A 24866-nucleotide genomic window follows, 5' to 3' on the forward strand; every position below is an offset into this window, starting at 1 on the left:
ATGCAAATCACAACAACATTAAGATACCACCTCACCCCAGTTAGAATGGCTAAAATCAAGAACTCTAATAACAACAGATGCTGGATGGGATGTGGACAAAAGGGAACCTTACTGCATTGTTGGTGGGAGTGTAAACTTGTTCAACCACTTTGGAAAGTAGAATGGAGGTTCCTCAAGACTCCACATAGAGCTCCCCTATGCCCTAGCAATCCACTTTGGGGCATTTACCCAAATGTTTACAAACAAGACCACACTAAAACTACCAGCACAACTATGTTTATTGCAGCACTATTTACTATACCTAAGATATGGAACCAATCCAGATGCCCCTCAGTAGATGAATGGATCAAGAAAATGTGGTATATATACACAATGGAATTCTATGCCTCCATCAGAAAGAATGACATTGCCCCATTTGTTAGGAAATGGAAAAACTTGGAACAAATTATATTAAGCGAAGTAAGCCAGGCCCAAAGCAAAATAGGTCCCATGGTTTCCCTTATTTGCAATATCTAGTATATGTATGAGTCAAGAAGAAAAGGTCAGATAATGCGATGTTAGGAAAATGAACCCTTAGATATGTATTTTAATGTTTTTTTTTTCTTTCATGCATTTGTTTCTAACTCATTTATAAGATTATCTCTTTGTAGGTTTGTATGACCCTCCCCCACTGTATAACCCCTGCTTTCACTATATTTGATGACAGTTTGTTTAACTTGTAGAGGAGAAGGGGAAAACAAAGTCGTTTAAGGATACAGGTGAACCTGTTGCAACAATGAGAAGTACAAGTTGTCACGTTGAAAACGAGTTTACATGTTGGTGCGGGCAGGGGGGGAAAGCGGGGAGGATTAGGTGGGGGGGGGTAGGGGGAGCCTGGGAAGGGATGTGAAGGGTAAACAAAGGAGGAGGCTGCAATGCTTGATAAGAAATGTACACACTAACCTGCCCATGTAATTGTAACTTCTCTGTACAGTGTGTTCACAAAAAAATAAAAATTAAACTAAAAATTAAAAAACAGATTATCTCTTTGTTGGTTTGCATGTCCCTCCCCCACAGTATAACCCCTGCTTTCACTATATTTGATGTCAGTATAACTTGTGGAGGAGATGGGGAAAAACAAGTCCTTTAAGGATACAGGTGGACCTGTTGCAACAATGAGAAGTACAAGTTGTCGTGTTGAAAACGAGCTTTACAAAGTTGGTGCGGGGGGGGGGAAGGGGGGAGGTTTGGAGGGGGAGGCTGGGAAGGGATGTGAAGGGTAAACAAAGGAGGAGGCTGCAATGCTTGATAAGAAATGTACGCATTATGCTGCCCATGTAATTGTAACCCCTCTGTACAGTATGTTCACACAAAAAAATTAAATTAAATAAAACTACCAGCACAACTATGTTGCAGCACAATTTACTATAGCTAAGATATGGAACCAATCCAGATGCCCCTCAGTAGATGAATGGATCAAGAAAATGTGGTATATATACTCAATGGAATTCTATGCCTCCCTCAGAAAGAATGACATTGCCCCATTTCTTAGGAAATGGAAAGACTTGGAAAAAATTATATTAAGTGAAGTAAGCCAGGCCCAAAGAAACACAGGTCCCATGATTTCCCTTATTTGCAATAACTAGTATATGTCTGAGTCAAGCAGAAAAAGTCAGATAAGTTGATGTTAGGGAAATGAACCCTGACATATGTATTGAAATGTTTTTTTTTCTTTCATGCGATTGTTTCTAACACATTTATAAGATTATTTCTTTGTTGCTTTGTATGTCCCTACCTGACGGTACAACCCCTGCTTTCACTGTATTTAATGTAGTTACAATTCGTGGAGGGGAAGGGGAAAAAAAATTGTTTCCATAGGGATTCAGGTGGATCCATTGCAACAATGAGATGTACAAGTCATTATGTTGAAAACGAACATTACAACGTTGGGGGGTGGGGAGGATTGGGTGGTGGGGTAGGAGAAGGATGGGAAGGGATGGAAGGGGAAACAAAGAGGAGGCTACAATAGTTGATAAGAAAGGTACTCATGGAATGATGTATGCCATGCCCTAAAAACAAACAACTATCAACCAAGAATACTGTACCCAGCTAAACTCTCCTTCATAACTGAAGGCCAAATAAAAACCTTCCATAGCAAAGAAAAATTGAAACAATACATCTCTAACAAACCATCCCTACAAAAGTTCTTAAAGATATTCTACACATAGAAAACCAACAAGACCACAACAAAGGCCAAGAAACTGCACCCAAACTGAGAATCCAAGAACCATAGAAAGAACCCAGTTTTTGTAGTCCCCAAGAAGGTGGATAACATGGCAGGAACTCCCAAATACCTCTCAGTCCTATCTCTTAACGTTAACGGACTGAACTCTCCAATTAAGCGACATAGACTGTCTAGTTGGATTAAAAAACAAGACCCTTCTATCTGCTGCCTGCAGGAGTCACATCTTGCCCGTAAAAACAAACACATCTTCAATGTTAAAGGCTGGAACAAAATCTACCAAGCAAAGGCCCCCATAAACAGGCAGGAGTTGCAATCCTAATATCAGATAAAATAGACTTCAAATTAAAATTCGTGAGAAGAGATAAAGAAGGTTGCTACATACTAATTAAAGGATCTCCCCTTCAGGAGGATATTACAATTCTAAATATCTATTCGCCAAACAAAGGAGCACCCACATTTATCAAAGAAACACTACTTTCCCTCAAATCCCATATAGATCCAAAGACATTAATTGTTGGAGATTTTAACACACCACTCTCGCCACTAGATAGATCAACTCGGCAAAAACTCAACAGAGAAACCAAAGATCTAAACAACTGCATAGATCAACTAGACTTAACAGACATCTACCGAACATTTCACCCAGCAGCATCAGAATACATGTTTTTCTCAGCAGCACATGGAACGTTTTCTAAAATAGACCACATTTTAGGCCACAAAGCAAACTTGTCTAAACTCAGAAACATTGAAGTTATACCTTGCATTATCTCTGACCACAAGGGAATAAAATTAGAACTCAACACCAAAAGCCACCAAAGAAAGTCCAGTATTTCATGGAGGCTGAACAACACACTGCTGAACCATGAGTGGGTCAGGGAAGAGATTACAAAGGAAATTCAAATGTTCATGCTATTCAACAAAAATGAACACACAAATTACCAGCTCCTCTGGCACACAGCAAAGGCAGTACTCAGAGGCAAGTTTATAGCTCTGAGCTCCTACATCAACGAACTGGAGAGATCTGAAACTAACCATTTAATGACACATCTAAACCTCCTTGCAATAGAGCAGCAAGATAAACCCCAATCCAGTAGACGGAAAGAAATAATCAAAATTAAATCAGAATTAAATGAATTAGAATCCAAAAAACTATACAAAGAATCAACCAAACAAAGAGTTGGTTCTTCGAAAAACTTAACAAAATTGACAGACCCTTAGCAAATCTTATCAGAAAAAGAAGAGAACACACCCAAATTAATAAACTCAGAGATGAGAATGGAAACATCACCACAGAAACAGCCAAGATTCAAAACATTAAAAGGGAATACTTCTCAAAACTTTATGCTAATAAGTTTGAGAACTTGACAGAAATGGACCTCTTCCTAGCAAATATTGACATGCCAAAACTAAACCAAGATGAGTTAAACTATCTTAACAGGCCCATATCAAGCACTGAAATAGAAACAGCAATAAGAGACCTCCCAGCTAAGAAAAGTCCAGGACCAGATGGCTTTACAGCAGAATTTTACAAGGCCTTCAAAGCAGAGCTCACACCAATACTCCTCCAACTTTTCAATGAAATTGAAAGAGAAACCTCACTACCAAACACATTCTATGAAGCCATCATAACCCTCAGCCCAAAACCAGTCAGGGACTCATCAAAGAAAGAGAACTATAGACCCATTTCTTTGATGAATATTGATGCAAAACTTCTCAACAAAATGTTGGCCAATCGACTTCAACAATTCATCCAAAAAATCATATACCACGATCAAACAGGATTCATTTCAGGGATGCAAAGCTGGTACAATATACGCAAATCAATTAATATTATTCATCACATCAACAGGAGCAAGAATAAGAACCACATGGTTATCTCAATAGATGCAAAAAAAGCATTCGACAAGATCCAACACCCCTTCATGATGAAGGTTTTGGAAAAATTAGGAATCCATGGAACATTCCTCAATACAATAAAGGCTGTATATACAAACCCACAGCCAGCATTATACTCAATGGTGAAAAACTAAAGCCATTTCCTCTTAACTCAGGAACAAGACAAGGATGCCCACTCTCTCCAATTCTCTTCAATCTAGTATTAGAATGCCAAGCTAGAGCAATAAGACAAGATGCAGACATAAAGGGGTCCAAATAGGGAAAGAAGAAATAAAACTCTCCTTCTTTGCAGATGACATGATCTTGTACTTAAAGAATCCCATAGACTCCATTCTCAAATTACTCAACTGATTCAAAACTTTGGCAAAGTAGCAGGTTATAAAATTAACCCCCCAAAATCAATGGGTTTTCTGTATGCCAACAATGAGAAAAGTGTGGCTGAAATTAGGAAAGCAACTCCATTTGTAATAGCCCCACAAAAAATAAAACACCTAGGAATTAACTTAAGAAGTGAAGGACCTCTACGATGAAAACTTTAAAATCTTGAAAAAGGAAATCAACACAGAACCTTAAAAACGGCAAAGCCATTTTTAGTCGTTTAAGGATTCAGGTGGACCTGTTGCAACAATGAGAAGTACAAAATATCATGTCAAAACCAGCTTTACAATGTCGGTGTGGGGGGGGAGGGGATATGATTGGGTGGGAGGGAGGGGGAGGCTGGGAAGGGAAGTGAAGGGTAAACAAAGGAGGAGGCTGCAATGCTTTGTAAGAAATGTATGCATTATCCTGCCCATGTAATTGTAACCCCTCTGTATAGTATGTTCTCAAATAAAATAAAATAAAATAATATAATAAAAAAATGTCAAAGCCTCCCTTGCTCCTGGATTGGAAAGATTAACATCGTGAAAATGGCAATACTTCCCAAGGCTATCTACAAATTCAACGCAATACCTATCAAAATTCCAACCTCATTCTTCAATGAAAAAGAAGAGGCAATCCAAAAATTCATATGGAACAATAAAAGACCCCGAATAGCAAAAACGCTCCTCAATGGAAAGAACACTGCTGGAGGAATATCAATACCAAATTTCAAACTCTACTATAAAGCCATAGTAATCAAAACAGCTTGGTATTGGCATAAGAACAGACCTCATGTCCAATGGAATAGAATTATACACCCAGAAATGAACCTACAGACCTATAGCCATCTAATCTTCGATAAGGGAGCTAAAACAATAGAATGGAAGAAAGACAGCCTCTTCAGTAAATAGTGCTGGCAAAATTGGTTAACTACATGTAGAAAACTAAAGCTAGATCCTTATATATCACCCTTCACCAGACTCAACTCCAAATGGATCAAAGACCTTGAAGTCAAAGCAGACACTCTGAAAACATTACAGGATGGAATAGGAGAAACCCTAGGTCTCCTTGGCTCAGGCCGAAATTTTCTGAATAGAGACCCGGAAACACAACAAATCAAAGAAAGGTTGGACAAATGGGATTGCATAAGGTTGCAGAGCTTCTGCAGGGCAAATGACATAGCTAGCAAGATCAATAGAAAGCCCACAGATTGGGAGAAGATCTTTACTAGCCATACAACGGACAAGGGTCTCATATCTAAAATATACTTGGAACTCAAAAAATTAAACCCCCCAACAACAAATCCTCAAAGAAACAACTGCCCAATAAATAAGTGGGCGAAAGACTTAAAGAGAAGCTTCTCTGAAGAAGAAAGAAGGATGGCCAATAGACACATGAAGAAATGTTCAACATCCCTAGCCATAAAAGAAATGCAAATCAAAACAACATTGAGATATCACCTCACCCCAGTTAGAACGGCAAAAATCAAGAACTCTAACAACAACAGATGCTGGAGGGGATGTGGACAGAAAGGAACCTTACTTCATTGTTGGTGGGAATGTAAACTTGTTCAACCACTTTGGAAAGCACTATGGAGGTTCCTCAAAAGACTTCACAAAGAACTCCCCTATGACCCAGCAATCCCACTTTTGGGCATTTACCCAAATGTTTACAAACAAGACCACACTAAAGCTACCAGCACAACTATGTTTATTGCAGCATTATTTACCATAGCTAAGATCTGGAACCAACCCAGATGCCCCTCAGTAGATGAATGGATCAAGAAAATGTGGTATATATACACAATGGAATTCTATGCCTCCATCAGAAAGAATGACATTGCCCCATTTGTTGGGAAATGGAAAGGTTAGGAAAAATTTATATTAAGTGAAGTAAGCCAGGCCCAAAGAAACATAGGTCCCATGGTTTCCCTTATTTGCAATATCTAGTATAGGTATGAGTCAAGCGGAAATGGCCAGATAATGTGATGTCTGGAAAATGAACCCTTAGATATGTATTTTAATGTTTTTTTTCTTTCATGCATGTGTTTCTAACGCATTTATAAGATTATCTCTCTGTTGCTTTGTATGTCCCTCCCCCACAGTATAACCCCTGCTTTCACTATATTTGATGTCAGTATAACTTGAGGAGGAGATGGGGAAAAACCAGTTGTTTAAGGATACAGGTGAACCTGTTGCAACAATGAGAAGTACAAGTTGTCATGTCCAAAACAAGCTTTACAACGTCGGTGCGGGGGGGGGGGGGGGGAATGGGGAGGAAGGAGAAGGATTGGGATTGGGGGGGTGGGGGGGCTGGGAAGGGACGTGAAGGTAAACAAAAGGAGGAGGCTGCAATGCTTGGTAAGAAATGTACGCATTATCCTTCCCATGTAATTGTAACCCCTCTGTACAGTATGTTCACAAATAAATTAAAATAAAAAAAAAGAAATGTACTCTTTATCTTGCCCATGTAATTGTAACCCCTCTGTACAATATTTTCACAATAAAAAATAAATAAAAATTAAAGAAAATAGCTGTCTAGCAGCTCAAACAGTTGAATTTCAATTACTAGTTCTTAACAATTCACTGAAGATACAAAATAATTCTCTGATTTGGAAATTTTGACCAACTAGCCTTTTTGCTTTTCTTTGGAGGAGACCTTGTGGTTCCATAATTTCTTCATGGCCTTCTTTACATCCTCATTCCTCAGAGTATAGATGAGTGGGTTTAGCATTGGAGTTATTGTGGTATAAAATACAGACACAGCCTTGTCCAGCGGGAAAGTAGTGGATGGACGAAGATAAATAAAGATGCAAGGGACAAAGAAGAAAGTCACTACCATCAGATGAGAGCCACAGGTAGAGAGAGCTTTACGCCGGCTTTCTGTAGACCGTTTCCGAAGACTAAATAAAATGATTGTGTAGGAGGCCAGAAGAATGAGGAAACACCCCAAGGAGATGAGACCACTGTTGGCAATAACCAATATATTAACCAGCGTTGTATCAGCACAGGCAAGTTTTAGGACTGGGTGAACATCACAAAAGTAGTGGTCTATGACCTGAGCATTGCAAAAGGGCAGCTGAAAGGTCAGGAGGGTCTGGAAAAAGGAATGACCCAAGGCTCCCAACCAGGATAGTGATGCCAGAATGGTGCAAACATTGACACTCATGATAATAGTGTAACGGAGAGGGTGGCAGATAGCAGCATAACGGTCAAAAGCCATGACAGTTAAAACAAAGATCTCAGCACAACCAAAAAAATGAAAGGTAAACATCTGGACTACACATCCCCAGTAGGATATAGTCTTTTTTTCAGAAACAAAGTCTGAAATCATCTTGGGGGCTGTGGCTGATGAATAGGCAATGTCCACAAAGGACAGGTTACTAAGGAAGAAATACATGGGTGTGTGGAGCTGGCGATCAGAAAATACTGTAAGCAAAATGAGTAAATTTCCCACCATGATCACAATGTAGAAGAGGAGGAATAATACAAATAACATCAACTGCATTCCAGGATCTTGGGAAAGTCCTAGGAATATAAACTCAGTAACATTGTTGGCCACTTCCATGGGTCACAGGCAGGACAGTTAAAGCTGTTTGGTTCTCTGGAAAAAGAAAAAGATACATTATTAACCTTGTAAACATGGGTAAACATATGAGGAACAGCTACATGAAAATGTCTGTAGTGCTGAACATACAGAAAATTCTTCCTATACCTTGAACATGGTTTATGGATTTTTTGTTACATTTTTGTCATTATTGACTTATATTTACTTTTTTCCCAGTAGTCTTACAGTTCCTTTCTCATATATAAGAATCTAGAGGGATCATTCTTTTTGATGGAAGCATAGAATTCATATATATATATATATATATATATATATATATATATATATATATATATATATATATATATATATTCTTGATCCATTCATGTATTGAGGGGCATTTGGGTTGGTTTCATATCTTAGTTATGGTAAATAATGTTGCAATAAACATACTTGTGTTGGTAGCTTTAGTATGGCCTTGTTTGTGACATTTGGGTGAATGCCCAGAAATGGGATTGCTAGGTCATAGGGAAGCTCTATGTGTACTCTTTTGAGGAACCGCTATCTGTTTTCTAGAATGGCTGAACAAGTTTGCACTCCCACCAACAGTGAAGTCGCATTCAGAATGAAACTGCCCCATTTGTAAGGAAATGGAAAGACTTGGAAATAATCATATATTAAGTAAAGTAAGCCCAAAGAAACATAGGTCCATGGTTTCCCTTATTTGCAATAATTAGTATACATCTAGGATAATCTTAGCAGATGAGAAGAATAGCTCATGTACATATGACCCTATAAGATGACACTAAGTGAACTGAACCCCAAGACATGTACACAAGAGGTTTTTCTTTGTTGTTATTTTTGATGTACTATGTTTTTTTGTTTCTTTTGTATGTTCTTCCCCCTATGGTATATTCTCCTTTTGTCACTGTATTTGATTTTGTTACCCTGGTATTGTACATATGATTGCTTGAATTAGGACAACAGAATGGTGAGACAATGGACAAGGAGGGAGCCAATGCAACAGTGATATACACAAGTCAGTATGCTGGAAATGATCTGTACAATTTAAAGGGGTTAGGGGGAGGTAACATAGGAGAAAAAATGAGGGAAGGGGTTAAAAAGTTGACAAGAAATGTACTTATTACCTTACTTATGTAACTGTAACCCTTCTGTACATCACCTTGACAATTAAAAAAAACACAAAAAAAGAATCTAGAGGATCTGAAGTTGTATTGAAGGTAATGATTTTCCCTAATCACAACTTTCTCCCTCCTTATTCCTCTCCCTGCACTTCTGTGTGTATGTGTTTCTCTTTTTCTCTCTCTTTTTGTTTCTTCCTTTTCCTTCCCATTTCCCTGTCTTCTCCTCTTCAGAAATGGTCTTCAAAATTAAAAAGAAAACTTTTTAAATTAATGGTCCTATTTTTTTGAGGTTGCAGATAAAAGCAAGAAGTCTGTTTTGAGATCAGATGTATTTTTTAGTGAATCTTTTGGAAATAATACACAAAATCACTATTGACTATAACATTATTTCATAAAAAGAGATGTCTCAGCTTTAAGTTTCTAAATGAGATTAGAAGACTCAATACCAATATTGAGCCATGTGTTGTTGTCTGAGAACAATACAGAGAGACTTCCTGATCATAATTTATGCTAATAAATCAGCATTGCAGTAGTTTCAGCCCTAAGCTTTGTCAGTTTCCTCTCATCAGTATGATGGTGAACTTTACCCATATTACTCTAAAAAGTAGAAACATTTAAAAATCATTAAATTTTCTATAATTCTTAACTCCTTTGCTTTGAAAATAGTCCAGATAACTCTGTTCTTGTAGTCTCAGGAGAGATTCAGGACTATCATTTTTTTCATGCAAACAATAGTGCCATACAATTTTGTTCACTTTATTAGAGGAGTCCTCAAAGCATGTAAGAAAAAGTATCAGATAAAAAAAATAAGTCTTGAAAAAGAAAATCAAATCTAAAAAGGCCAGAGAGATACCAATGGCTTACAACCATAATCCTAGCTTCCTAGGAGACTGAGCTCTGAAGATCGTTGTTGAAGGCTAGTCCAAGCAGATAAGCCTGAAATATTTTTATCCATAATTGGCCAGTAAAATGACAAAATTGGGGTGTGGCTCAAGAATTAGAGCTCCTTCAGTGTAAAAACTAAGCTACTGTGAGGCCCTGAGTTCAAGCCCCAATACTTCCTTAATCCACTCCCCCCAAAAGATATCTAAAGATCTTCAAAAAGAAGAATGGCTTTTTTCTAAAGTATTGAAAATGACTAGTTGTTCTCCATCTTTGTGAGCACCATTCAGTAATCAAGCAGCATGAGTACCTTCATCAGTGAGGTAACTAAGTCTATTTACAGTCTCTGGATCCATTTTCTATTCACCTATAAACATGAAAATACTGTTTCAAAATGAAAATTAAATTATCACTCTAACACTACTTTGTATTTATTCACTAATTTTGCTATTTGAGTCTATCCAATACAATCTAAGTCCAGTTTGAAAAATGACCAGTCAGCTAATATTAAAATCATATAATAGAATGGGAAATATTAAAATTTGTTATATAAACGTATTTCTGAGATTATAAAAAAGCTTATGTTTTCCAGCCTGTGGTGTAGAGATACCATTATTAGTAGACAAAATTTACTGAACAACCCCTTTATGATGAAGGTTTTGGAAAAATTAGGAATCCATGGAACATTCCTCAATACAATAAAGGCTGTATATGACAAACCTACAGCCAGCATTATACTCAATGGTGAAAAACTAAAGCCATTTCCTCTTAACTCAGGAACAAGACAAGGATGCCCACTCTCTCCACTTCTCTTCAATCTAGTATTAGAATGCCTAGCTACAGCAATAAGACAAGATGCAGACATAAAGGGGATCCAAATAGGGAAAGAAGAAATAAAACTCTCCATCTTTGCAGATGACATGATCTTGTATTTAAAGAATCCCATAGACTCTAATCTCAAATTACTCAAGCTGATTCAAAACTTTGGCAAAGTAGCAGGTAATAAAATTAACCCCCCAAAACCAATGGGTTTTCTGTATGCCAACAATGAGAAAAGTGTGGCTGAAATTAGGAAAGCAACTCCATTTGTAATAGCCCCACAAAAAATGAAATACCTAGGAATTAACTTAACTAAAGAAGTGAAGGACCTCTATGATGAAAACTTTAAAATCTTGAAAAAGGAAATCAACAAAGAACTTAAAAAATGGCAGAACCTCCCATGCTCCTGGATTGGAAAGATTAACATCGTGAAAATGGCAATACTTCCCAAGGCTATCTACAAATTCAACGCGATACCTATCAAAATTCCACCCTCATTCTTCAAGTAATAGAAGAGGCAATCCAAAAATTCATATGGAACAATAAAAGACCCCGAATAGCAAAAACGCTCCTCAATGGAAAGAACACTGCTGGAGGAATATCAATACCAAATTTCAAACTCTACTATAAAGCCATAGTAATCAAAACAGCTTGGTATTGGCATAAGAACAGACCTCAGAACCAATGGAATAGAATTGAAAACCCAGAAATGAACCTACAGACCTATAGCCATCTAACCTTCGATAAGGGAGCTAAAACAATAGAATGGAAGAAAGACAGCCTCTTCAGTAAATGGTGCTGGCAAAATTGGTTAACTACATGTAGAAAACTAAAGCTAGATCCTTATATATCACCCTGCACCAGAATCAACTCCAAATGGATCAAAGACCTTGAAGTCAAAGCAGACACTCTGAAAACATTACAGGATGGAATAGGAGAAACCCTAGGTCTCCTTGGCTCAGGCCGAAATTTTCTGAATAGAGACCCGGAAACACAACAAATCAAAGAAAGGTTGGACAAATGGGATTGCATAAGGTTGCAGAGCTTCTGCAGGGCAAATGACATAGCTAGCAAGATCAATAGAAAGCCCACGGATTGGGAGAAGATCTTTACTAGCCATACAACGGACAAGGGTCTCATATCTAAAATATACTTGGAACTCAAAAAATTAAACCCCCCAACAACAAATCCTCAAAGAAACAACTGCCCAATAAATAAGTGGGCGAAAGACTTAAAGAGAAGCTTCTCTGAAGAAGAAAGAAGGATGGCCAATAGACACATGAAGAAATGTTCAACATCCCTAGCCATAAAAGAAATGCAAATCAAAACAACATTGAGATATCACCTCACTCCAGTTAGAACAGCAAAAATCAAGAACTCTAACAACAACAGATACTGGAGGGGATGTGGACAGAAAGGAACCTTACTTCATTGTTGGTGGGAATGTAAACTTGTTCAACCACTTTGGAAAGCAGTATGGAGTTTCCTCAAAAGACTTCACATAGAACTCCCCTATGACCCAGCAATCCCACTTTTGGGCATTTACCCAAATGTTTACAAACAAGACCACACTAAAGCTACCAGCACAACTATGTTTATTGCAGCATTATTTACCATAGCTAAGATATGGAACCAACCCAGATGCCCCTCAGTAGATGAATGGATCAAGAAAATGTGGTATATATACACAATGGAATTCTATGCCTCCATCAGAAAGAATGACATTTCCCCATTTGTTAGGAAATGGAAAGGCTTGGAAAAAATTATATTAAGTGAAATAAGTCAGGCCCAAAGAAACATAGGTCCCATGGTTTCCCTTATTTGCAATATCTAGTATAGGTATGAGTCAAGCAGAAAAGGTCAGATAATGTGATGTTAGGAAAACGAACCCTTAAATGTGTATTTTAATGTTTTTGTTTCTTTCATGCATGTGTTTCTAACGCATTTATAAGATTATTTCTTTGTTGCTTTGTATGTCCCTCCCCCACAGTGTAACCCCCGCTTTCACTATATTTGATGTTAGTATAACATGTGGAGGAGATGTGGACAAACAAGTCGTTTAAGGATTCAGGTGGACCTGTTGCAACAATGAGAAGTACAAAATGTCATGTCAAAACCAGCTTTACAATGTTGGTGTGGGGGGGAGGGGGGTATGATTGGGTGGGGGGATGGGGGAGGCTGGGAAGGGAGGTGAAGGGTGAACAAAGGAGGAGGCTGCAATGCTTGGTAAGAAATGTATGCATTATCCTGCCCATGTAATTGTAACCCCTCTGTACAGTATGTTCTCAAATAAAATAAAATAAAATATAAAAAAAATTACTGAACATTTTTAGAAATGGAGAATTATGTGACAAACCTTTAAATTAGCTCATTTATCTTCACATCACAATTTTTACTGTCTCCATTTTACACAGCAGAGACCCAAAAATTGAAGAGGTTTGGTAAACTGTCCCAAACTAGCAGTCAGGGAAAAAGCTTAAATAAATGATAGGATAAATAGATTACTAGGTAGGTAGGTAGGAAAGTAGGAATGTAGGAAGGTAAATAAACTCATAAAAACTGAATTTATAAAATCAATTGCTTTCTTGTGGTACAAATTGAAAAAAAAATTCTAAAATTTTTAAATGTGCTGTATCTTACACTAGCAAACTAAACAACTCTCATCACTAACAGAAAAATAAAGCATAAGGATTAAAACATGTCAAAGTAAATGTGAGTGGCTCACACCTGTAATCCTACCTACACAGGAGGCTAAGATATGAATATTGAGGTTCAAAGCCAGCCTGGGAGAAAAGTTCATGACAATTGTATTTCTAATTAACCAGCAAAAAGACAGAAATAGAGATGTTACTGAAGTAGTAAAGAGCATAAAGCCCCAATATTGGTACAAGAGAAAAATGTGTCATGGTAGTAGAAAACATTTGAGTTATATTTACTGTACACCAGTGTTTTATGTATCAAGTTCACTTAATTCCCATAGTAATCTATACAGTAAACTATCAGTATTAACTCTGCTTTACAGATGAGGAAACTGAAGCACAAATTGAATAACTTCTCTGGAGGTAGCACTGGTATTTAAACTTAAGGAAGCAAATTTTTGAGTTTATTTTTTCAATAACTATGAATATACTAACTCCGATGGCTGAAAAATCACCCAGTGATTCTTACTCATGTGAAAGTCTTTAATCTTGAAAGTAATATAAAAATTCAGTAAACAGCATACGAAATTTAAGGAAAGTGAGGAAGAGGAAGGTTAGAGGGAATGGATAAGAATGTTGAAAGGAATGATATTAACCAAGATGCATTGTATTCATAAACTATTTTGTTGAATGGCAACTTTTTTGAACAACTGCTTAAAGACAATAAAAACAGTTTTAAAAAGTAAAAAATCTTACTGATACCTTCTCCAATACTTTATTTCATCTGTGAAGCAGAGACTGTTGCTGCTCAGTGACAGAAAGCCTTGATTTAACTGTTGGTTGTCTCAACATTTTTAATGGATTTTTTTGTTTCTTTTGTATGTTCTTCACCTGTGGTATAATCCCTGTATTTGATTCTGGTGCCCTGTATCTAGTATATACATTTTTCTAATTTGGCGATGGGAAGGGAAATAACAAAATGTTGAAATACAGATACAGCTTGACTCATTGTAACAGTGAGATGTACAAGACACTATGTTGAAAATGAACTTTACAACTTTGGGTGGGGAGGGAGGAGTTGGGGCAGTAGGGAGGGAAGGGATGGTAGGAGAAAAACAGAGGAGTTGAAAAGTGCCCTATAGGAAATGTACTTATTACACTATTCATGTAACTGTAACCCCTCTGTACAGTATTTTTACAATAAAAATATACAAAAAATGTTTAAAGATTTTTAATAGTTCTCTTTGTTTAACTTTCAGCTTCATTTCAAACAATTCAAGGGCTGGGAAGGTGGCTCATGGTAGAGCGCTTGCCTTGCATGCTCGAGGCCCTGGGTTCGATTCCTCAGCACCACATAAGCAGAAAAAGAAAAAAGCCGGAAGTGGCACTCTGACTCAAGTGGTAGAGTGTAGCCTTGAGCTGAAGAGCTGAGGGACAGCGCCCAGGCCCAGAGTTCAGGCCCCACGACCGGATTCCCCCCCCAAAAAAAAAACCAAATCAAACAATTCAAAATGCCTCCCTGTTCATTTCTGAATTCTGTCCATAGAATATCTGCAGATCACATAGGAGAGAAGTACAAACTAGGTTTTCTTACTAGGTCATAATGTGAAATAACAGACCAGACACTTTCCAGGGCTACAAAAGTCATAAGGTGACACTTAAACCAGACTATGTTGAATTATTCTGGCCATTCCTAAAAACATAGGCTTAGGAAAAGTTATCATAAATAGTAAAGCAACACAGTATAGTATGAATAAAAATGCTTGAGTACTTTGCTTAAGCTGTTCCAGCTGCCTTGAGTATTCTTACTGCTCTTCTTTGCTTTTTGACATTATCATTCTTGAAGAATCTACCACTGAAGTTCTTCCTGTTCAATGAAGTCTGTGCTGAACTTCTATCCCATGAACTCTTGTAAAAATGCTACACCTTTACACACTATTTATTAATTTACAAATGGCATTTATGTGCTCATGAACTGCTACATAATATATTTTCTTTTGTACGTTATGATTTGTCAGTCTTTTCCATGTTTTTATTTGGTATCATCCATTAAACTAGAAGACCCTTAAGAATAGGAACCTCCTATTAAATTTCTTTACTCTTGCTCTAATTATAAAAAACCTTTTTATACTAACGATGACTGCCATTTAAACTACCTATTTGCAAACAAAATCTGAACTTGAAACTACAAAGATCAGCACAGTGACACAGTTTGTGCCCAATTTTTCTCAAACTATACTTACTATACATCTCAAATTATACTTACTACACTTGCAATAACAAATAGTGTGCTGCTGCTTGTTAATCCAGATGTTTCTATTTGCCATGTGTTGGTAATCAAATAGAATAGGTCCACATCTAAACTATCACACTTTTCAGTGACAAGAAAGCTCAGACTATTAAGGCCATCTTTCAAGAGGTTATCATGAGAGAAATTTTGAGAAGTAAGAGTTAACTCTATGCAGAGGGTTAACTCTATGCAGAGGAAAATTCACAATAATGTGCAAAGTGGTAAGGTAGGTACAGGAGGATGGACAGCTACTCTGTTTTTTCTAAGCAGCAGCATCTCAGCTTTATCCAACACCCATAATTTCCCAGCAGCTCACAAGTTAACCATAGTAGAGGATCCAAGATCTTTATATCTTCAGTAGAAGATAGAGGACAGGATTTAAAAATTGAATGGTGTGTCAGGGTGCAAGTGGCTCATGCTTGTAATCCTGGCAACTCAGGAAGCTGTTCAAGCTAGTCAAAACATGAAAGTCCATGAGACACTTATCTCTACCCAAAAAAGCTGGAAGTAGAATAGTTGCTCAAGTAGTAGAGAGCTCAAGGACAGCAATCAGGCCCTGAGTCTAAGCATCACTACTGGCAAAGAAAGGAAGGGTACTTAACAAGTAGCTAATTAATAAATAGATGGGTCCATTTCCATACTCAATTCTGAGTAAATTAGGAGGAGAGGGTAATAGTATCACTACATTAAATGAGTTGGTCACACTAACCCAGCAACAAAGTACTTTATTTTTTTATAAAACTGTTAAATCTCACTATTTAAAAAATGCCTGGGGATGAGAATTGGCAAAGAATGAAGCTTCTGAAATCCTTTATGAAAGATTTGTCTTAGTTCCTCAGGTTCAAGCTATACAAAGGCCACAAATTATATTCTGGAGCTCTTTCCTAACAACAAGCATCACCAAATCATGATGCAAGTGCATTGAAGTCTCTGGTCATTTGACTTATTTTATTTCATTATTTACCAATTCTACCCTATCTTTTAAGTGGTCACAATTGATTAAACAATTTCCTAATTGTGGAACTGAAAGACAAAGAATAATAGCCTGAGTAAGCAATCTTGAAAAAAATACTATTTTCTATGTATTTCAATAATTTATTTATTTCTATATTTTATGTAGCAATCCCTCTAACTTATCTTTAACTGTAGAAATATTTGTGGATGCAACCACAGAAAGATAAATGAAATTCCAGAGGTAAAGCCTTCATTTTGGAGTAATACCTTTAAATTGCCTTACCAAGTCTTCTTAGATTAGATCTCAAATTATACAGCACCCACAAAAGGGATCTTGGAGATAGTCTTACTTTCCTCATTTAACCATTGATAAAATAAAGCCCAGAAAAGAAATTTAATTATCTGTTTCCACTTCGTTGTAAAGGTAAAACTAATTTCCAATTAAAATAGCGATATACACTTTAATTTACAATACAAACTATGTCCTAAATTACTTAGTAGAATTACTAGTACAGATATCAAAGAACAGATTAAAATGTTATTATTGTCTGTGAACATAGTTTAAATTAATGAAAATGATTCTTGCCCCTTTGCCTATAGTTAAAATACCATTTCAAATGAAAAACTTACTCTGGTGGACTCCTTCAATGTGGTCACCACGGTGTGGATTTGAATTCACTGGAACCTTAGATATAAATAGGATTGAAAAATGTAGTGTATACTCAAATATACACACTAGAAGATTGAGGAATGTATAAACGTGAATGATGACTGTATTATGTATGTGCTATATTTCTTCTCCCTAAGAATAAGGTCCTGAGTTGATTTTTCTCATCTCTTCCCCCTCTCTGTTTCTTTCTTTCTCTAGCTCTGATTTATAACCATGCCACCATTACTTCGGATCTACTACTATAAGTTTTTTCTACATGCCTGGCTAGACACAGGAGGAAAGTTTCAACAATATTTATGCATGTCCAAAACGTCAGGGAATTCTGGAAGGGTACTTAACAAATAGCTAATTAATAAATAGATGGGTCCATTTCCATACTCAATTTTGAGTAAATTAGGAGAAGAGGGTGATAGTATCACTACATTAAACGAGTTGGTCACACTAGCCCAGCAACAAAGCACTTTATTTTTTTTATAAAACTGTTAAATCTCACTATTTAAAAAAAGCCTGGGGATGAGAATGTGGCTCAGTGTTAGAGTGCTTGCCTAACATGCATGAGGCCCTGGTTTCAATTTCTCAGTACCACATAAACAAAAATAAATAAAAGAAATTGCTTTAAAGAGAAAATAATATTTTATGGGGGCCATTTGTTTGCAAGATTTTCTTCCAGACATTAACTTTCAGAATATGTTTGTTTTTGTGGGCAAGGTGTGTCTCTTGAAGGCAGCAGATAGAAGGATCTTGCTATTTTTGATCCAAATACACTTTCTATTTCGCCTAATTGGAGAGTTAAGTCCATTAATATTGAGAGTTAGGACTGAGAGGTGTTTGGTAATTCCTGCAGTGTTAACCACCTTCTTGGGTCTGTGCCAACTGGATTCTTCCTATAATTTTTGAATTCTCTGTTTGGGGGCTGATTCTTGTCCTTTGTTGTGTTCTTGTTGGTTTTCTATTTATAAAACATCTTTAAGTATCTTTTGAAGGGCTGGATTGGTGGAGATATATTGCTTCAGTTTTTCTTTGCTATGGAAGGTTTTCATTTGACATTCCATTATTAAGGAGAGTTTAACTGGGTACAGTATTCTTGGTTGATAGTTGTTTTTCTTTAGAGCATGGCATAAATCATCCCTGGCTTTTCTTGCTTTAATTTTCTCTGCTGAGAAATCAGAACCTTTTCTGATTGGTTTCACTTTACAGGTAACTGATATTTTCTCCTTGACAGCTTTAAGGATTTTTAATTGATCCTGTGTGGATTATAATGTGATGGTGGGATGTCCTGTTCTGGTCAAGTCTATCTGGGATTTTAAAGGCTTCTTTTTCTTTTAATTTAATTTAATTTTATTTGTGAACATACTGTACAGAGGAGTTACAATTACATGGACAGGATAACGCGTACATTTCTTACCAAGCATTGCAGCCTCCTCCTTTGTTTACCCTTCACATCCCTTCCCAGCCTCCCCCCTCCCCCCAATCCCAATCCTTCTCCTTCCCCCCCTTCCCCGCCCCCACCCCGCACCAACGTTGTAAAGCTCGTTTTGGACATGACAACTTGTACTTCTCATTGTTGCAACAGAGATATTCTTATAAATGCGTTAGAAGCACATGCATGAAAGAAAAAAACATTAAAATACACATCTAAGGGTTCATTTTCCTGACATCACATTATCTGAACTTTTCCGCTTGACTCATACATATACTAGATATTACAAATAAGGGAAACCATGGGACCTATGTTTCTTTGGGCCTGGCTTACTTCACTTAATATAATTTTTTCCAAACCTTTCCATTTCCTAACAAATGGGGCAATGTCATTTTTCTGATGGAGGCATAGAATTCCATTGTGTACATATACCACATTTTCTTGATCCATTCATCTACTGAGGGGCATCAGGGTTGGTTCCATATCTAAGCTATGGTAAATAATGCTGCAACAAACATAGTTGTGCTAGTAGCTTTAGTGTGGTCTTGTTTGTAAACATTTGGGTAAATGCCCAAAAGTGGGATTGCTGGGACATAGGGGAGTTCTATGTGAAGTCTTTTGAGGAACCTCCATAGTGCTTTCCAAAGTGGTTGAACAAGTTTACATTCCCACCAACAATGAAGTAAGGTTCCTTTCTGTCCACATCCCCTCCAGCATCTGTTGTTGTTAGAGTTCTTGATTTTTGCCGTTCTAACTGGAGTGAGGTGATATCTCAATGTTGTTTTTTGATTTGCATTTCTTTTATGGCTAGGGATGTTGAACATTTCTTCATGTGTCTATTGGCCATCCTTCTTTCTTCTTCAGAGAAGTTTCTCTTTAAGTGTTTCACCCACTTATTTATTGGGCAGTTGTTTCTTTGAGGATTTGTTGTTGGGGGGTTTAATTTTTTGAGTTCCAAGTATATTTTAGATATGAGACCCTTGTCCGTTGTATGGCTAGTAAAGATCTTCTCCCAATCCGTGGGCTTTCTATTGATCTTGCTAGCTATGTCATTTGCCCTGCAGAAGCTCTGCAATTTTATTCAATCCCATTTGTCCAACCTTTCTTTGATTTGTTGTGTTTCCGGGTTTCTATTCAGAAAATTTCGGCCTGAGCCAAGGAGACCTAGGGCTTCTCCTATTCCGTCCTGTAATGTTTTCAGAGTGTCTGCTTTGAGTTCAAGGTCATTGATCCATTTGGAGTTGATTCTGGTGCAGGGTGATATATAAGGATCTAGCTTTAGTTTTCTACATGTAGTTAACCAATTTTGCCAGCACCATTTACTGAAGAGGCTGTCTTTCTTCCATTCTATTGTTTTAGCTCCCTTATCGAAGATTAGATGGCTATAGGTCTGTAGATTCATTTCTGGGTTTTCAATTCTATTCCATTGGTCCTGAGGTCTGTTCTTATGCCAATACCAAGCTGTTTTGATTACTATGGCTTTATAATAGAGTTTGAAATTTGGTATTGATATTCCTCCAGCAGTGTTCTTTCCGTTGAGGAGCGTTTTTGCTATTCGGGGTCTTTTATTGTTCCATATGAATTTTTGGATTGCTTCTTCTATTTCCTTGAAGAATGAGGTTGGAATTTTGATAGGCATCGTGTTGAATTTGAAGATAGCCTTGGGAATTATTGCGATTTTCACGATGTTAATCTTTCCAATCCAGGAGCATGGGAGGTTTTGCCATTTTTTTAAATATTATTTTATTTTATTTGAGAACATGCTGTACAGAGGGGCTACAATTACATGGGCAGGGTAATGCATACATTTCTTACCAAGCATTGCAGGCTCCTCCTTTGTTTACCCTTCACCTCCCTTCCCAGCCTCCCCCCTCCCCCCACCCAATTATACCCCCCTCGCCCCACCCACACCGACATTGTAAAGCTGGTTTTTTTTTTTAAGTTTTTTTTTTAATTGTATTTTATTTTATTTGAGAACATACTGTACAGGGGGGCTACAATTACATGGGCAGGATAATGCATACATTTCTTACCAAGCATTGCAGCCTCCTCCTTTGTTTACCCTTCACTTCCCTTCCCCGCCTCCCCCCTCCCCCCACCCAATTTTACCCCCCTCCCCCCACTCAATTATACCCCCCTCCCCCCCCACACCGACATTGTAAAGCTGGTTTTGACATGACATTTTGTACTTCTCATTGTTGCAACAGGTCCACCTGAATCCTTAAACGACTTGTTTGTCCCCATCTCCTCCACATGTTATACTGACATCAAATATAGTGAAAGTGGGGGTTACACTGTGGGGGAGGGACATACAAAGCAACAAAGAAATAATCTTATAAATGCGTTAGAAACACATGCATGAAAGAAACAAAAACATTAAAATACACATTTAAGGGTTCGTTTTCCTAACATCACATTATCTGACCTTTTCCGCTTGACTCATACCTATACTAGATATTGCAAATAAGAGAAACCATGGGACCTATGCTTCTTTGGGCCTTGCTTACTTCACTTAATATAATTTTTTCCAAACCTTTCCTTTTCCTAACAAATGGGGAAATGTCATTCTTTCTGATGGAGGCATAGAATTCCATTGTGTATATATACCACATTTTCTTGATCCATTCATCTACTGAGGGGCATCTGGGTTGGTTCCATATCTTAGCTATGGTAAATAATGCTGCAATAAACATAGTTGTGCTGGTAGCTTTAGTGTGGTCTTGTTTGTAAACATTTGGGTAAATGCCCAAAAGTGGGATTGCTGGATCATAGGGGAGATCTATGTGAAGTCTTCTGAGGAACCTCCATACTGCTTTCCAAAGTGGTTGAACAAGTTTACATTCCCACCAACAATGAAGTAAGGTTCCTTTCTGTCCACATCCCCTCCAGTATCTGTTGTTGTTAGAGTTCTTGATTTTTGCTGTTCTAACTGGAGTGAGGTGATATCTCAATGTTGTTTTGATTTGCATTTCTTTTATGGCTAGGGATGTTGAACATTTCTTCATGTGTCTATTGGCCATCCTTCTTTCTTCTTCAGAGAAGCTTCTCTTTAAGTCTTTCGCCCACTTATTTATTGGGCAGTTGTTTCTTTGAGGATTTGTTGTTGGGGGGTTTAATTTTTTGAGTTCCAAGTATATTTTAGATATGAGACCCTTGTCCGTTGTATGCCTAGTAAAGATCTTCTCCCAATCCGTGGGCTTTCTATTGATCTTGCTAGCTATGTCATTTGCCCTGCAGAAGCTCTGCAACCGTATGCAATCCCATTTGTCCAATGTTTCTTTGATTTGTTGTGCTTCCGGGTCTCTATTCAGAAAATTTCGGCCTGAGCCAAGGAGACCTAAGGATTCTCCTATTCCATCCTGTAATGTTTTCAGAGTGTCTGCTTTGACTTCAAGGTCATTGATCCATTTGGAGTTGATTCTGGTGCAGGGTGATATATAAGGATCTAGCTTTAGATTTCTACATGTAGTTAACCAATTTTGCCAGCACCATTTACTGAAGAGGCTGTCTTTCTTCCATTCTATTGTTTTAGCTCCCTTATCGAAGATTAGATGGCTATAGGTCTGTAGGTTCATTTCTGGGTTTCAATTCTATTCCATTGGTCCTGAAGTCTGTTCTTATGCCAATACCAAGCTGTTTTGATTACTATGGCTTTATAGTAGAGTTTGAAATTTGGTATTGATATTCCTCCAGCAGTGTTCTTTCCTTGAGGAGCATTTTTGCTATTCGGGGTCTTTTATTGTTCCATATGAATTTTTGGATTCCCTCTTCTATTTCCTTGAAGAATGAGGGTGGAATTTTGATAGGTATCGCGTTGAATTTGTAGATAGCCTTGGGAAGTATTGCCATTTTCACGATGTTAATCTTGCCAATCCAGGAGCATGGGAGTGTTTGCCATTTTTTAAGTTCTGTGTTGATTTCCTTTTTCAAGATTTTAAAGTTTTCACCATAGAGGTCCTTCACTTCTTTGGTTAAGTTAATTCCTAGGTATTTTATTTTTTGTGGGGCTATTACAAATGGATTTGCTTTCCTAATTTCAGCCACACTTTTTTCATTGTTGGCATACAGAAAAGCCATTGATTTTGGCGGGCTAATTTTCGAACCTGCTATTTACCAAAGTTTTGAATCAGCTTGAGTAATTTGGGAGTGGAGTCTATGGGATTCTTTAAATACAAGATCATGTCATCTGCAAAGAGGGAGAGTTTTATTTCTTCTTTCCCTATTTGGATCCCCTTTATGTCTGCATCTTGTCTTATTGCTGTAGCTAGGCATTCTAATGCTAGATTGAAGAGAAGTGGAGAGAGTGGGCATCCTTGTCTTGTTCCTGAGTTAAGAGGAAATGGCTTTAGTTTTTCACCATTAAGTATAATGCTGGCTGTAGGTTTGTCATATACAGCCTTTATTGTATTGAGGAATGTTCCATGGATTCCTAATTTTTCCAAAACCTTCATCATGAAGGGGTGATGGATCTTGTTGAATGCTTTTTCTACATCTATTGAGATAACCATGTGGTTCTTATTCTTGCTCCTGTTGATGTGATGAATAATATTAATTGATTTGCGTATATTGAACCAGCTTTGCATCCCTGAAATGAATCCTGTTTGATCGTGGTATATGATTTTTTGGATGAATTGTTGAAGTCGATTGGCCAACATTTTGTTGAGAAGTTTTGCATCAATATTCATCAAAGAAATGGGTCTATAGTTCTCTTTCTTTGATGAGTCCCTGCCTGGTTTTGGGATGAGGGTTATGATGGCTTCATAGAATGTGTTCGGTAGTGAGCTTTCTCTTTCAATTTCATTGAAGATTTGGAGGAGTATTGGTGTGAGCTCTGCTTTGAAGGCCTTGTAAAATTCCGCTGTAAAGCCATCTGGTCCTGGACTTTTCTTAGCTGGGAGGTCTCTTATTGCTGTTTCTATTTCAGTGCTTGATATGGGCCTGTTAAGATAGTTTAACTCATCTTGGTTTAGTTTTGGCATGTCAGTATTTGCTAGGAAAAGGTCCATTTCTGTCAAGTTCTCAAACTTATTAGCATAAAGTTTTGAGAAGTATTCCCTTTTAATGTTTTGAATCTTGGCTGTTTCCGTGGTGATGTTTCCATTCTTATCTCTGAGTTTATTAATTTGGGTGTGTTCTCTTCTTTTTCTGATAAGATTTGCTAAGGGTCTGTCAATTTTGTTAAGTTTTTCGAAGAACCAACTCTTTGTTTTGTTGATTCTTTCTATAGATTTTTTGGATTCTAATTCATTTAATTCTGATTTAATTTTGATTATTTCTTTCCGTCTACTGGATTGGGGTTTATCTTGCTGCTCTTTTTCAAGGAGGTTTACATGTGTCATTAAATTGTTAGTTTCAGATCTCTCCAATTTGATGATGTAGGAGCTCAGAGCCATAAACTTGCCTCTGAGTACTGCCTTTCTGTGTGCCAGAGGAGCTGGTAATTTGTGTGTTCATTTTTGTTGAATAGCATGAACATTTAAATTTCCTTTCTAATCTCTTCCCTGACCCACTCATGATTCAGCAGTGTGTTGTTCAGTCTCCATGTGATGCCAGACTTTCTTTGGTGGCTTTTGGTGTAGAGTTCTAATTTTATTCCCTTGTGGTCAGAGAGGATGCAAGGTATAACTTCAATGTTTCTGAAGTTAGACAAGTTTGCTTTGTGGCCTAAAATGTGGTCTATTTTGGAAAACCTTTCATGTGCTGCTGAGAAAAACGTGTATTCTGATGCTGCTGGGTGAAATGTTAGGTAGATATCTGTTAAATCTAGTTGATCTATGCAGCTGTTTAGATCTGCGGTTTCTCTGTTGAGTTTTTGCCCAGTTGATCTATCTAGTGGGGAGAGTGGTGTGCTAAAATCCCCAACAATTAATGTCTTTGGATCTATATGGGATTTGAGGGAAAGTAGTGTTTCTTTGATAAATGTGGGTGCTCCATTGTTTGGCGAATAGATATTTAGAATTGTAATATCCTCCTGAAGGAGAGATCCTTTAATTAGTATGTAGCAACCTTCTTTATCTCTTC

General features: G+C 37.4%; 1 protein-coding gene across 1 annotated transcript; it reads right to left on the reverse strand.

Moving 5' to 3' along the window:
* Positions 1-7108: 7108 nt before the first annotated feature.
* LOC138839911 (olfactory receptor 4S2-like) lies at positions 7109-8047 on the reverse strand. Its single transcript, XM_070039415.1, has one exon. It carries the CDS (start codon positions 8045-8047, stop codon positions 7109-7111), a length of 939 nt encoding a protein of 312 aa, XP_069895516.1.
* Between the last annotated feature and the right edge of the window lie 16819 nt (positions 8048-24866).

Source organism: Dipodomys merriami, unplaced genomic scaffold, assembly GCF_024711535.1.
Source record: "Dipodomys merriami isolate MVZ:Mamm:240054 unplaced genomic scaffold, mDipMer1.0.p SCAF_1, whole genome shotgun sequence".
NCBI lineage: Eukaryota > Metazoa > Chordata > Mammalia > Rodentia > Heteromyidae > Dipodomys > Dipodomys merriami.

Excerpts from the sequence above, each read along its gene's own strand:
- LOC138839911 (XM_070039415.1), bottom strand. The coding sequence starts at position 8,047 with ATGGAAGTGGCCAACAATGTTACTGAGTTTATATTCCTAGGACTTTCC.